The sequence below is a fragment of the Pelophylax lessonae genome (genome assembly GCF_965119305.1).
Source record: "Pelophylax lessonae genome assembly, chromosome: 8".
Lineage (NCBI taxonomy): Eukaryota > Metazoa > Chordata > Amphibia > Anura > Ranidae > Pelophylax > Pelophylax lessonae.
Genome location: NC_138775.1, coordinates 220,181,763 through 220,197,280, shown reverse-complemented (window position 1 = coordinate 220,197,280; position 15,518 = coordinate 220,181,763). Strand labels below are relative to the sequence as shown.

At 44.6% G+C, this 15,518-nt stretch overlaps 1 protein-coding gene across 1 annotated transcript in view; it reads right to left on the bottom strand.

Annotated features, from left to right (window-relative positions):
- The window catches only part of CEP350 (centrosomal protein 350), a 124,440-nt gene that overhangs the window by 27,376 nt on the left and 81,546 nt on the right, over window positions 1-15,518 (bottom strand). Inside the window, exons 27-30 of the mRNA XM_082266484.1 lie at window positions 10,781-10,938; window positions 8,514-8,636; window positions 8,077-8,270; window positions 5,113-5,306 (exon numbers count right to left, since the gene is read on the bottom strand). Of these exons, the coding sequence (XP_082122610.1) occupies window positions 5,113-5,306; window positions 8,077-8,270; window positions 8,514-8,636; window positions 10,781-10,938 (669 nt within the window). The remainder of the gene's footprint in view (window positions 1-5,112; window positions 5,307-8,076; window positions 8,271-8,513; window positions 8,637-10,780; window positions 10,939-15,518) is intronic.

Sequence of the window (15,518 nt, the reverse complement as noted above, 5' to 3'; positions counted from 1 at the left end):
CTGTTCTTTTGTCCCAGATCCCTTGCGTCTGAGCCCCCTCCAGATGAGCTCCCCAACCCTTCGTGCTGGCATCTGTGGTAATCTTTATGGGATTCCACTGACCCCAGGGTCTGCCTTCCCCCAAGTTGTTTGGGTTTGTCCACCATTCCAGAGATCTCTGCACCTGCGGAGTAAGAATGACAAATTTGTCTAGAGATTCTATCCTCCTGTCCCAAGAGGACAGATGGAAGAAAAGAAGCTCTCTTGCGTGGAGTTGTGCCCACACAACCGCTGGGATGCTGGCCGACAGTCACAGGACTCTTCTGGAACAGGAGGGAGCCTCCTTGAAGGTTAAAACTGAGGAAACTATTTTCTCCCTTTTTTCTATGGGTAGGAAGAGTTTGAGACCTTGAGTCTACCTGGAACCCCAGAAAGATCTGTATTTGGGTAGGTTTCAGGGATGATTTTTACAGGTTGATAAGCCATCCTAACTTTTTTAGGGAGTCTATCACCTGTTGGGTATCCAAGTTTACTTGAGCTGCTGACTTGCCAAAAATCAGTAGGTCGTCTAAATAGGGAATCAGGGCTATCCCCTGAAGGTGTAGATGGGCCACCGCCTCTACCAGGATCTTTGTAAAGATTCTTGGACTGGCTGCTAGTCCGAAAGGTAGTGCTCTGAACTGCAAGTGAGTTGTCCCTTCTTTTGTCACTATTGCAAACCTCAGGAAGGGCTGATGTTCCTGGTAAATGGGAACATGCAGGTATGCATCTCGGAGGTCTAGCGTAGTCATGAAAACATCTTTCAGTAGATTCTTCCATACTGAATAAATGGTTTCCATCGAAAAATTTTTGTAAAGTAGAAACTTGTTGAGATTTTTCAAGTTTATTATCAGGCGATATTTTCCTGATGGTTTTGGGACCACAAATACATGGGAGTAAAACCCCTGGAAGAATTGATCTTCTGGGACCGGAATTATCACCAACTGTTCTGCCAGTTCCTGAATCCCTTGCAATAAGACTTCTTTTATCTGAATCTTTTTGGGGACATGAGTAAGTTACTGTTATGGGAGGTATCGAGGCAAATTGTAGGCGGTAACCTTCCTGTATAAGGGAATAAATATATGGGGAGACTGAAATTTATTCCCATTTCTGCCCCCACCTTGATTTTGGCATCACTTGTTGAGTTGAGCCTGAAGAGGAAGGGAAGAGCAAACTGTTTCTTTGTCTTCCTTTCCGAAAACCCCATCTTTTGGCAGGCTCCCTTTTATTCCTATGCTGTCTTTGTTCCAGGGGGCCACGAAAAAATTTTCTGGCACTCTTTTTTGGGTTTTGCAGGAAACTTTTTTCCCTTCTCCGAGGACCTGGTCAGGACTTCATCCAACCCAGACCCAAATAGTAGGGACCCTTCAAAAGGCAGACCACAGAGTTTTGTCTTAGAGGTAAAGTCCCCTTCTCACTCCTTGAGTCAAATGGCTCTTCTGGCGGAGTTCAGGAGAGCCCCAGTGTTGGCGGATGCTATAACAGATTCCACCGCCGCATCTGCTAGATAGGCGACTGCTTTCCCTATTACTGAAAGGGAATCTTGTAAGGTTTTTGTTCAATCTGTCGACCCAACAGAAGGGATTCCTTGCCACACAGGAGGCAGCTAAAGCTGGGGCCATTGCTGAAGCGTTGGCATCCCAGGCTTTCCTCAGTAGGGACTCTGCCTTACTGTTCATGACATCCTTTATGCTGCCTGTATCAACAAAGGAGAGGTCTGACCTTTTTGTCACCTGTGCCAGCGGGGCATCTAGTTTAGGATTTTTTAGAAATCTTTCTATTTCTTCCTTAAAAGGAAATCTCCTTTTCCAAGATCCTGTTTTGTTCAACCTATTATCTGGCAGTTGCCACTGTTGAATGATTAATCCCTTTAAGGATTGGTGGATAGGTAAAACTCTAGAAGGCCTCTTTCCTAGTCCTTTATAGAGTTTATCCTGGGCTGAGGTTTCTTTTGGCAGGTCGGGTATCTCTTCAGAGGCATAAATGGCCCGAAGGAGTACCTGCATGTTTTCTAAACCAAATAGATTTCTAGCTGGTTCCACCTCATCAGGTTCTTCTGAGTCCCTGTCCCTCTCAACGTCCGAGCAGGTTTGAGAGTCTGAGCGGTTTTCCTCTGGTGATAATCTACTTCTTTCCCTAGGCTGGGCTGAAGGGAGGTTTTGGGATGAGGGTACTTGACCTGAAGGTCCTGCCCTGGATAAAGAGCTTTCCTGTGAAGAGGTACTCTCCACTAAAGAGGGTTCCCTGGGCTCTGAGGTCCCTGAAGTTCCCAATGAAGAGCGTACTGACTGAATTGTAGTCAGCATTTCTTCTTGTACAGACTTTAAGAAGTCTTTCATTAAGCCCGAGGTTTCTTTTCCCGCTAGTTTGTAAATACACTTATAGCAGAAAGGCTTGGTGTGGGAACTAGATAATCTATCACCACAATTACCACACTTCTTAGAGGCAACGGAGCCTGATAAGGCTGGGGTAGTAGTAGAGGTCTCTTGGGAACCGCTCTGGGACTCTGGAAGAAAGGATACAAAATAAAAACAAGTATCACTTTTTCCAACTTAAATACACGAAGACCATAGAAAGGACACTGAGTAAGTCCGACTAAGGTCAGGGAGAAGGGATTTTCCAGGAATTTTCTATGTCAGCAACAGCAGTCTTAGCAAACAACCATGCAAGGATATGTTTCCAGCACTTACCCGGTAACGACCTGGGTTTGGCTGCCGACACCTGGACCAGCCCCTCCTCCTTTCCTGGAGGGCGAGTTGTGGAGGGCTTCATCTCCCTTGCAGCTGTCCTGGCTCCTGTAGCCTGGGAGTCTGCTTTACCGCTCTCCAGCGGTTCCGGCGTCCCCTCCACACACTTCCTCTTCAGCATCCGTGTGGTAGCGTCCTGACGTCGCGCCCGGAAGTTCCGGTCTGAGAACGAGGCTTGAGACGCCCGTCCAGCATGGCTTTTCAAAAATTTTCCTGTGGAGGAGAGCTGCTGCGCCGGAGACAAGCCTAGAGGGACACCCCAGGTGACTGACGGCTTGTAGGCATGGGGGCGACCTGTGAAAAGCCTGAGGAGGCGGCAGGTAGAGCTCAGCTCTCACGGCAATTTGCTGAACCTGGCTCACAGGGGGACCATCTGACTGCCAAAGTCTGCAGGTCAGTGAAAACAACAAACGTTTCGCTGTAGGAAGAAACACAATCTAAACTGAGGGGCAGAGGGAAGGGTGGGGCCTTTTAACAAACTGATTGTGTTTCCGGTAGGGAGGAGCCTATCATCTCTCATGTTGGGCCGTCCTGGAAGGCGAGGAGAGAAATAAAGGCTCGTTTCAGGGCTGTTTTGGCTGGTGCCATGAATGAACCTTCCTTATATTTATTACAGATATTTATATAGCGTTGACAATTTACGCAGCGCTTGACATATATATATATATATATATATATATATATATATATATATACACATATATTGTACATTCACATCAGTCCCTGCCCTCAAGGAGCTTACAATCTAAGGAATCAATCTCACACATATTACACACACACGGCGGGTAAAATAAGTTTTGAACAACTCATCATTTTTCAAGGTAAATATATTTCTAAAGGTGTTCAGAAATTAAGTTATGTGTAATAAACTGAAATTGCATAGGGAAAAAAAGTATTGAACACATAAAAAAAGGGAGATGCAAAAAGGCATGGAAAGCCAAGACAATAATTAGAAAGCAACCCTGCCCCTGGTCAGTGCAAATTAATATTAACTGGTTCAGTCTCAATTGATGGCCTATAACAAGGTTTCTCAATACCAAGGTGTCACACAAGAAACATCTCATGATGGGTAAAAGCAAAGAGATCTCTCAAGACCTTTGCATGGCATCGGTTACAGAAGGATTTCTAAACTTCTGAATGTACCAGTAAACACTGGTGGGGCTATAATCCACAAGTGCTCCTCGCAAGATTTCGGACAGAGGAGTGAGGGAGAATATAGTCTGGTCAAATGAGATCAAAATTGAACTCTTTGGGTGCCATAAAAACACACCATGTTTGGAGGTCAAATGGCATCGCAAATTACCCTAAAAACACCCTCATACCAACAGTGACATTTGGAGATGGGAACATCATGGTGTGGGGCTGTTCTTCAGCATAAGGTACTGGCAAGCTTCATATCATTGAAGGAGGGATAAATGGAAAAAATGTACAAAGACATTCTTCATAAAAATCTGCTGCCATCTACCAGGATGATGAAGATGAGAGGGTGGACATTTCAGAAAGACAATGATCCCAAACACAAAGCCAAGGAAATTCTCAGATGGTTTCAAAGAAAGCAAAAAAAAGCTGCTAGAACGGCCCAGCCAATCACCTGAGTTAAACCAATAGAAAATCTATGGAAAGAACTAAAGATCGGAGTGGAAGAATGGGCCAAAATCACATCTGAGCAATGCATGCAACTAGCTTCTCCATACAGGAGGCGTCTTGAAGCTGTTATTACCAACATAGGATTTTGTACAAAGTATTAAATACATTTTAGCTAGCGTGTTCAATACTTTTTCCCTGGGTCATTCCATTTTATTACACATAACTTATTTGTTTTGTTTTTTTGTATGTATGGATTGTTACAGGCATGTGGTGAAAATTTAATGTCAGTAGCACCTTTAGAAATATATTTACTTAGAAAAATGGTCACGTGTTCAATACTTCTTTCACCCCCTATTTATAGTAGGGCAAATTTAGAAAGGAGCCAATCCACTTACCAGCTTTTACCCTTATCATCTCAATCCAGTGTGCCACATGGCCTTTAGTTCTTCCACTACGAGCCGTGATGAAGGGGGACTGGTGATCCCCAAAAAAATGTGCTGGCTGCTCCTGCAATTCTAACTTTGTCCAATAAAAATCAGCTGGATGTATTAAACTTAGCTTATGCTTACATTTTCTTGATGGTCTTTTTTGCTTTACTACTGCAGTGACCTCTATTAGTTCTCTTGTACACAGACAGCTTCTCTCTCTCTACATGCTTGCAAATTAACCTTTACACTAGTGTTTAGGGCTTTACCAACACTTTAATCTAGGTTTACCTGAACAGAACATACTTTTTATTGGTTTAGTTGTATGCAATTACCTTCTTGCTAAGAGCAGATAAGACCAGATCTTCAGAGATGCTGCTGTGTTCCCCACTCTGCTCATGGATTTGTTCAGCAATGGTTGATGGTTCGATGCTCTCGGAGGATAAATATTCTGAAGGAGGACTTAAAGAGGTCCTTGTGTGTACTGCAGGGCTCACTGGAGTTGGGGAGGCCTCCCTGTTCCTCTTCTCTGCATATTTTAGAAAGAAAACTCCTTAAAATGAACTGTAGTGACAAGGGAGAATGCATTTTTTTTTTCATTTTAATATTGGTGTACTTTGTAAAAGGCGAAGTTAGGAGGGGAGGTCTGTTGTTGGATTATGAATCTAGCAGGCCTGATAATAAAAAGGTATGTGCAATCATTTACCTGCCACCAATGTATAACATACATTTGTAGCAATGGGGGGTATATATCTCACAAGCTGGCCGTCGACTAAGATTTGTTTTTTTTTTTTTTACTGAAAATTTGCATTTGATAAATTATTGAAGTAATATTGCATGACATAAAATTGGAACTACCACTAACTTATTCTCCAGGGTGTCTGCTTTCAGAAAATATATACAGGTGCATCTCAAAAAATGTGAATATCAAAAAGTTAATTTCAGTAATTCAATTAAAAAAAGCAAAACTCATTATAGAGATTCCTTACACAGAGTGATATATTTCAAGCATTTATTTTAATTTTGAATATGGCTCGCAGCTAGTGAAAACCCAAAATTCAGTATCTCATAAAATTTGAATATTACACAAGAACAATAAAAGAAAAAGGATTTTTTAATACAGAAATGTTGGCTTACTGAAAAGTATGTACATGTACAGTATAGTATGCACTCAATACTTGGTCAGGGCTCCTTTTGAATAAAATTACTGCACCAATGCAGCTTTGCATGGAGGCGATCAGCTTGTGGCACTGCTGAGGTGTTATGGAAGCCCAGGTTGCTTTGATAGCGGCCTTCAGCTCGTCTGCATTGTTGGGTCTGGTGTCTCATCTTCCTCTTGACAATACCCCACAGATTCTCTATGGGGTTTAGGTCAGGCGAGTTTGCTGGCTAATCAAGCACAGTAATACCACGCCCATTAAATCAAGTTTTGGTACTTTTGGCACTGTGGACAGGTGCCAAGTCCTACTGGAAAATTAAATCAGCATCTCCATAAAGCTGGTCAGCAGAGGGAAGCATGAAATGCTCTAGAATTTCCTGCTGGAGGGCTGCAATGACTTTGGACTTGATAAAACACAGCGGACCAACACCAGCAGATGATATGGCTCCCCAAATCATCACTGACTAGAAACTTCACACTGGACCTCATGTAACTTGGATTCTGTGCCTATCCACTCTTTCTTCAGACTTTGGAACCTTGATTTCCAAATGAAATGCAAAATGTACTTTCATCCAAAAAGAGAACTTTGGACCACTGAGCAACAGTCCAGTCCTTTTTCTCCTTAGCTCAGGTAAGACGTTTCTGACATTGTCTCTAGTTCAGGAGTGGCTTGACACAAGGAATGTGACAGTTGTAGCCATGTCCTGGATACGTTTGTGTGTGGTGGCTCTTGAAGCACTGACACCAGCTGTAGTCCACTCCTTATGAATCTCCCCCAAATTCTTAAATGGCCTTTGCTTCACGATCCTATCAAGGCTGCGGTTATCCCTGTTGCTTGTGCACCTTTTTTTTACCACACTTTTTCCTTCCACTCAACTGTCTATTACTATGCTTGGATACAGCATTCTGAACAGCCAGCTTCTTTAGCAATGACCTTTTGTGTTGGTATCTTCCTTGTGGAGGATGTCAATGACTGTCTTCTGGACAACTGTCAAGTCAGCAGCCTTCCCCATTATTGTGTAATCTACTGAACCAGACTGAGAGGCCATTTAAAGGCTCGGGAGACCTTTACAGGCCTTTTTGAGTTGATTAGCTGATTAGAGTGTGACGCCATGAGTCTACAATATTCAAATTTTTTGAGATACAGAATTTTGAGTTTTCACTAGCTGTAAGCCATAATCCTCAAAATTAAAAGAAATGCTTAAAATATATCCCTCCGTGTGTAATTAATCCACATAATATAGGAAACTCACTTTTTGATCTGAATTACTGAAATAAATTAACTTTTTGACGATATTCAAATTTGAGATGCACCTGTAATGTTGGGGGGTTTAAGTAAGCTTCAGACATAAAATGGTTTTGCAAAAAAAAGGCTGTTATATTTTGGGTTGAAAGAGGTTATTTAAAAATAAATAAAATCACAGTTAATCATAAAAGTGTTAATAAAAACCTAAAATAATGTGTAAACATGAAAGCTGTACTGTGGACACCTCCTGTCTCAACTGCCATATGGACATTTTGCCTAAAGTGACTCTCATGAGAAAAGTAGGGGGGGGGTCTGGTCTCCTTTGATAATGCTTGACAAGTACTTTTGAGTCACAGACATGGAACAGGCATAAGCTTTGCAGGTCAGTGATTCAGTCTGCACTGAAGTCAAGTTTAACAGCCAAGAAACATTTTTAAAAGGAGAGTTCAGCACTGGCAGCCTCAGTCGTTTAAATCCTGTGAGCTGCTGACATAGAACAAGGATGCAAATAAATACTTCTGACAATTCTTATGTGCATGGGTATTCCAGGTCAGCGATTCAGAAAGTAATTAAATCAGTAAAACGGGCAGTAAGCTAGCATTTTAAAAAGATCTACAGCAAGGTATTCTCAAGCTTGACACTCCAACTGTACTGAAACTACAAATCCTATCATGCCTCTGCCTCTTGGAACCATGCCTTTTACTGTCAGTCGTGCAATGCCTCAAGAGACATGTAGTTCCACAACAGCTGGAGTGCCAAGGTTGCCAAGCCCTCTTGTTCCTTTTCCTGACAGGTGTGTTTTAAAAAGCATAGACAACATCTAAAGATCACACACAAGAAATTCAGAAATTGTAACTGAATGTAACACAAGCCAATAATATATGTATATCTCACCATCATGCACAGTTTCCTCTCCCTCAGTGCTCTGACTTTTGGTTTTAGCCCTTGGTTTTTCCCAAGCGGCCAGTGCCTGCTTCTCAATGCGCCTAATTTCCAGCTCTTCAGCATCCAGCCTCCTTTTCCACTCCAGAAGCTCCTGTGCATGTAACCTCCTCTGTACCAGCTGCTGTTCCCGCTTTGTTAAGAATCTAAGGAAAGATTTTGGAGTTAGACCCATGGCTACTCTAGAACACACAAATCACCCAGGATAGGGAGGGATGAGGGAAGAGCAAGCAGAGGAAGGAGGAGGTAGGAGACACAACATCCGCATGCTCTGCCTTCACTAGCCCCCCCAACAGCACACTGTCATGCCCCCAGGATTCATTACCACTATATAGCACCTCCCTACCCCCCTCACACAGTGCAGGGAGCAGAGGGAGCGGTGCCGTTACCTGAGCAGCTGGCGGCAGATATAGAGCTGGAATTTGGGGTGAAGTTTGGGAAAGCACACACTGAGAGAGGCCCAGTGCTGGGGCGTAAAGACAGAGAAGAAGCAGTGAACAGGGCAGATGTCTCTACAAGAGAAGGAGCAAGAAGGAGTTTACCAAGAGAGTGACACAGAACAACAGAGTGGAACAGCCGAAGGTCTGCAAGGACAGGACCACAGCGGGGATCCTGGAGGATGCCAAGCAGAGTGCAATTGATAGAGGCAAGGAAGTTACAAAGATCTAATTTTTTTTAAGATGAGAAAGAGAATCATGAAAATATCAGGAATAAAGGTTTGAAAACAAAGGAACAGTGCAGAATGAAACACATGGCATGATAAATCAGCAGATAGAAATGTCTGAGCATATAATATACCGGTCATTAAAACTAAACTTTGAATTTATTTTGTGAAACCAGACATTCAAAATTATCTGTAATATACTTTTAGTTTTGTATTGTAGTGTTTCCTGGCACCCTGGGAACTTTCTAAACCCAGCAAGTGTACCATGCAAGTTCTGACTTATCTCTGGGACTCTCCTTGGAGGACATATAATAAAATCAATTCAAGAGTGTAACTTGAAGAAAGCATAGTTATTCCAGAGTAGAGATCTTGCAAAGTATTCTTTCCTGCTCACCAGAAAGACTAGGCACAGAGACTTGCCCTTTTTATATTATCACAGGTATCTTGGGATGGTTCCAAGAAAGTGAAAGCGAGGCATCCAACTTGGAGTTGAGTATACTGTAAGGCTGCAGTGCTCTCTGGTAAAACAAAATACACATTAAAATGTCCACATTGAAACCAAAGTGCACAAGAAATGTCCCTTTTCCTTTAAGGCAAACAGTCATTTAGCAGGGTCAATGGCAATAGAGATCGCGTGTTGAAACCGCCATCACCAAGAACATTCACAGCCTCTTACCAGAAGCAGTTGACTGCCCCATCATAGAGGGTCAAACACAAATTGTTGATCTCAAAAAAAAGCTCCAACCACGGTCCCCCCACTCCGCTAACTCGTTCATTATATTCTTTCCAGTCTTCGATAATTGTCCAGAGGAGTTTTCAACACACTATCCCCGATCAAGTGATAAATCTTCTTGCTGCAGTGGTTCTGCTAGATCTGTAATTACATTCACATGTTGTGCTGTTCACTTACGGTGAACCGAGAAGCCAGCAGCACACGTAAATGAAATCACAGATCTAGCAGAACCACTGCAGCAAGAAGATTTATCACTCGGTGATCGAGGATAGAGTGTTGAAAACTCCTCTGAACGATTATTGGAGACTGAAAGGAATATAATTGAGGAGTTAGCTGAGAGAGGGGGGGGGGCGTGGTTGGAGCCTTTGAGATCACCAATGTGTTCTTGACCCTCTAAATGGGCGGTCAACTGCTTCTGGCTGTGAATGTTCTTGGTGGTGGTGGCGGTTTCAGCTCGGGATTTCTATTGCCATTGACCCTGCTAAAGGACTGTTTGCCTTAAAGGAAAAGGGACATTTCTTGTGCACTTTGGCTTCGATGTGGACATTTTAATGTGTATTTTGTTTTACCAGAAAGCACTGCAGCCTTCCAGTAAACTCAACTCCAAGTTGGATGCCTCGCTTTCTAGCAGCTTTCAACATCTAGTTGGTCTAAGTACAGATTTTCTGTTATTTTTTCATTAGTTGAAGAGTGCATACCCCATGCTCAGGCAAATTCTGGGGGAAAGAAAAGAGGCATTATAATACAAAACTAAAATGTACGTAAAGGCACCTTAGGTCACCCATTTCCCTAACTTGAATAAAATAAAATTACAGTCTAGATTTAATGACAAGCGAGTCAAACTATAAACACTAAACAAAATCGGAGACACAGAAAAACAAGTAATCAATGTGGCAGACACATGCTGACTACAAATGTTAAAACAACCACATGGGACAACTTTTTAAATGGCAACTCCATTGTTTTCCTTGTAGTAAAACACATTTGGTAGTTTGTGTCCCAGACACTGGCCTTGGAAGTCTGAGGATTTGTTGTTTACTAACACTTTTATGCTGACAAATTGTTTTTACATGGAGTTCCCTCATAGTTAATGGAATAGAAAGCGGACCAAAGAGAAAAATATAATGTCTAAAGATTGGGGACACCAGGCATACATTCAGATGTAAGGTTTCTTAATATGCAATGACAATAGATAGAAAAGAACATTAGATCAGTAATGTTGTATGTGCTGATCAGAAAATACGGGGAGCAATAGTTACTTGGCATCCATGTGACTGTGCATTTTGCGGAGCTTCTGCATGATACTGCTGGTCTCACTACCAGAGACTGACACAGGGGAGTGGCTCCGGCTCTCCGCATCAGAAGGAATGCGGCTTGATGATGGACTGAGTCGAACATCCCCTTCACTAGGCTGTTCCTGCACAAGAGGAAAATATTTGCATTCACATAATTAATCCTGTGTAATTATACTAACATGTATTACTGTTTTGTACAGTTAAAAGGGAATTTTCAATTTGAAAAGAAGTCCCCATTTGGGACACCGTGTGTATTATAATAAAGTGAATCCCCTTCCTGCAGTGCCAAATGTTTATCTAGAGCTACAATTACAGCCTTCAAAAACGTACCAATGGTACCATGACCATTCTTGTGTATATCCAAAGACCATGAATACACGCACTCAATACCATACACACACACACCATCTAAAGTTTTGCCTAAATGGAAAGAAAAAAAAAAATGGATTTTTGTCTTACCGTAAAATACTTTTCTCTGAGGTTCATTAACAGACACAGCTGCTCATCTTCTTAACCATTGGGTTATACTGCTCACTCCAGGATTTTACGGTAAGACAAAAATCCCATTTTCTCTATCGTTCATTGACGGACACAGTTCCTGATTCTTCCTGATTAACCATTGGGACATCCCAAAGCAGTGTTAAACATGAGGGGTGGGAACAGCAGAAAAAAAATCCCCAAGGCTAAACCGTAGCCAACCAAGAACAACTGGAGCTCACCTGAAAAAACCAATACACCCTCAAAGAGGACCAGGTCCTCTAAACAGCAGCCTGCAAAACCTTGCAGCCAAAGGAAGCATCCGCAGATGCCAACACATCCACTTTATAAAATTTAGTAAAAGGTGTGCACAGACGACCAGGTAGCCGCCTTGTAAACCTGCATCACTGACGCCTGAGGACGGAAGGCCCAGGAGGCACTAAGCACCCTAGTAGAGTGCACCATCTGATCCATCTGGAAATGGTCGCAAGAAGCAGATAACCCCTTCCAAAGTTCGTTCGTGAGCACAAATAGTGAGCGACTTCCTAAAAGACTCTGTAGCTGCAAGGTACACCCTAATTGCCCAAACCACATCCAGGAATGCAAAGCAATTTCCTTAGGATGTTTTGGCCTGGGACACAGGGAAGGCAAACACAACATCTTCATTCAAATGAAAATCAGAGACAATCTTTGGAAGGGACGACGGACAAGGGTGAAGAACCACCAAGTAAGGTGAAGGAAAAGACAACGCCGCCAGCTCCAACACCCTGCTCGCAGAAGTGATTGCCACCAAAAAGCCCACCTTCTGGGATAACGTAAGCAGGGGAACCTCCCTAAGAAACAAGGTTTCTAGAGGAATGAAAGCACCAAATTGAGGTCCAAAGGCGGCAATGTAGACTGCACCGGAGAAGCCAAGCGTCAAACTCCCAGGATAAAAATATACACCAAGGAAAGTGTGGCCAATGGTCACTGAAAATAGACCACCAAGGCCGAGACCTGGCCCTTGATAGGGGAGGATTTGCCCTGGCAAAGTGTTGGAAAACGAAGCCACCAGATCAGGGACCCTTTCGTACCCTGGCTCAGCCGGATTAGATTGTCTATAGACTGTGAATTCTTATTCCATTTGATCAGATTTTCTCTTTGCAGAGATCTCGTGTGGAACTGTGCAAATGGAGCCGCCACCACAGTTCCACACGAGATCTCTGCAAATGGAGCCGCCTCCAGGGCAGACGCCATCAGGCCCAGCACCCGCATGCAAGTCTGAAGGGATGACCGTCTGCTGGACAACAAAAGTTGAATTGCTTCCTGCAGTTTCTGGATTTTTTCCAGAGGAAGGAACACTCTAGCTAAGGCCGAGTCCAGAGTCAGACCCAGATAGCCAAGATTTGTGGACGGAACCAGAGCAGACTTATGAAAGTTCAGAATCCATCCAACCAAACTCCCTCAGAGTTCGCAGAGTAATCTTAAAGTTGTCCACCAGTGCAGTCGGAGACTCCGTTCGCAACAGCAGATCGCCCAGGTACCCCAGTAACGCGATCCTCTGCTGACGCAACAATGCCTGCCAGAACCAGAACTAACACTTTTGTGAAGACCCGAGGAGCAGAGGCGAGACCAAAGGGTAACGGCACAAACTGATGATGCTCCTCTCCCACGATAAAGCGGAGGAAGCGTGGTGACCAACTCATATTGGAATGTGAAGGTAAACGTCCTTGATGTCGATAGAAGCTAGATCCCCCTGATGCAAGGATGCCACTACCATGCGAATGGACTCCATTCGGAACTTCTGCAACCGCACAAAGCAGTTCAGCGCCTTGAGGTCCAGAATTGGACGCACCTTGCCCTCCTGCCTGGGGACTGTAAACAGGTGTGAATAAAACCCCTGAAAACGTTCCAAAGTTGGAACCGGGACAATCACCCCTTGGCTCAGCAAGTTTTCAACTGCCCCAAAGAAGCGGTCTAGGACAGGCCCAAGTATGACTTTGTGGACCCACTTGTCCTGTACCAGGGAGGTCCACGGGTCCAGAAACCAGCAAAGACGCCCCCCCATCCCACATACGGGTGAGGGCGCCCCTTCATGCTGAGGGAGCCTTGTCCGCAGGTCTGGAGAAGCCCACTCACGGCTTGCCAGGCCCGGTTCATTCGGATCCTCTGGAGGAGGCCCTGAAGGGTTTTGATCCTTTGTCTTGAGACCCAGAGGGATGAAAAAGACTTATGAGCCAAGAAGGATGGACCACGTCTATGACAGGGCTCCTTGCAATTACTAGCCTGCAGAAGAAAGGTACTCTTCCCCTTGTGAGATCCCCCAGGGAGGCTCCAAACAGGTGATCCCCTAAGAAGGGGAGATCGGATTAGGCCTTTTTAGAAGTATGGTCCGCAAACAGGCATTTAAGCCAAATAACACACTGTGGAGACAGACAGCTTCGCAATCAGATGAGCCGCATCCAAAGAGGCATCCCAGACAAACTGCAGCCCCTGGACCAACTGGTCCGCCATCTCAGTAAAGGTAGGGTGAAGCTGCTCTCCCTCCAGGTCCTGGCAAAAAAACGTGGCCCACTCATTCAGTTTTTGACACCAGGGCAATAGTAAAAACCGGCCTAAGTGCCAAACCAGCCACAGTGTATATATGGCAGGCCACAGCCTCCGCTTTTCTGTCAATCGGGTCCCTAAAGGCCGGGGACTCCTCAACCGGAATCATGGTTGCTTTGTTTAACCTAGAAAACGGAGAGTCCCCCGCAGGTGGGACAATCCACTTTTTAGGCAGGGAGTCATAAGGGTACCGCATAGAAAAACGCTTAGGGACCACTGTTTAGCGACAATTTTGTCAAAGTAAGCAGGAAAGGGAAATGCCCTTGCCACTCTGGAGGGCTTATGGGTGCCAAAAGGAACCAACATCCTCCATTTTTAAAGTCTCACGCACAGATACAATCAGTGCATCCACCAGCGCCTTTTCATGCGTGGCTACAGAAGCAGAGGAATCATCCTCACTATCTGAGAAGTCAGGATGTGTGATTTGCGTTGGCATCAGATTCAGCATCTGAGACCAATGAGGCAGGTGAAGACAGGGGGGGGGGGGCGCTTTTTTCTAGCCTGTTTTCCCAGGACCAAATCCACCTTTGACACCAAAGACTCCAGGACCGCCATCAGAGCAGTAAGGGAATGTTGGGACCCTCTCAGGGCTTGGCAGCCTCTGAGAGGGGATCAGGTGGGGAAATGTGCTTCAGGGACTCCATGAGTGAAAAAGGGGGACCCACAAAAAAAGGTGTAAAAAAACACTGCTATAGACACCCCCACCGCGCTGGCAGCACCACAGGTCGCCAGGCACAGAGCACCAACCAGTCCTATAGCAGAGAGGGAGAGGACCCCACCAGACTCACCACCCACCGATCAGGCACCGCAGCACCAGGCTATCTGCACACACATGCGGCGATCAGAAAGAGAAAGATCCAGGAGTCACAACCAGGGAATAAGGAGGGGCTCCTACCACCGAAATCACAGCCCATATATGCTTCAGTCATGGCCGCCGCTATTAGCAATGAGAAACCACTAGAAAATGGCCACCGAGGCTACACAAACATGGCCGCCGAACCTACAGCACACAGGCTAGTAGAAAATGGCTTCACCACACGGCTTCCGGGGGCCCAGGAGGGGTCCCAAGAGCCCTAAAAATGACACCAGCAAGAAGGGGTGCAGCCCCCTCCTAAAAGCAGATCATCTGGTCACCGGCCTTTTCTCTCATGTTCATTGACGGACACAGCTCCATATCTTCTTTGACGCTTGGGTTATGCTGCGCTCATTATGAGTAGGACACTAGGCGGAAAAGAGATAAGAGTTTGACTAGGCCCATAGGGCAGTCCCAGGGGGTATACTCCCACTTTCTGCTCTAGCTCTTCAGTTTTGTAACAAGCAGTGTCAGAAGACCATAAACCCCCAACTCATTAGAAGGGTGGGTGCTGTGTCTGTCAATGAACATCAGAGAAAAGGATTTTACGGTAAGACAAAAATCCAGTTTTCTCTTTCGTTCATTGATGGACACAGCTCTATATCTTCTTTGATCCTTAGGACGTCCCAAAGCAGCACAATATGATAGGTGGGAAGAACACAGCAATAAACATACTTCCCAAAGGCTAAACGTAGCCAAACAGGTAAAACAGGAGCTCAACAAGGAAACAACTTGAGCTCACCTGGAAAAAATGTACACCCTCAAAAAGGTGCGAACCACAAAAAG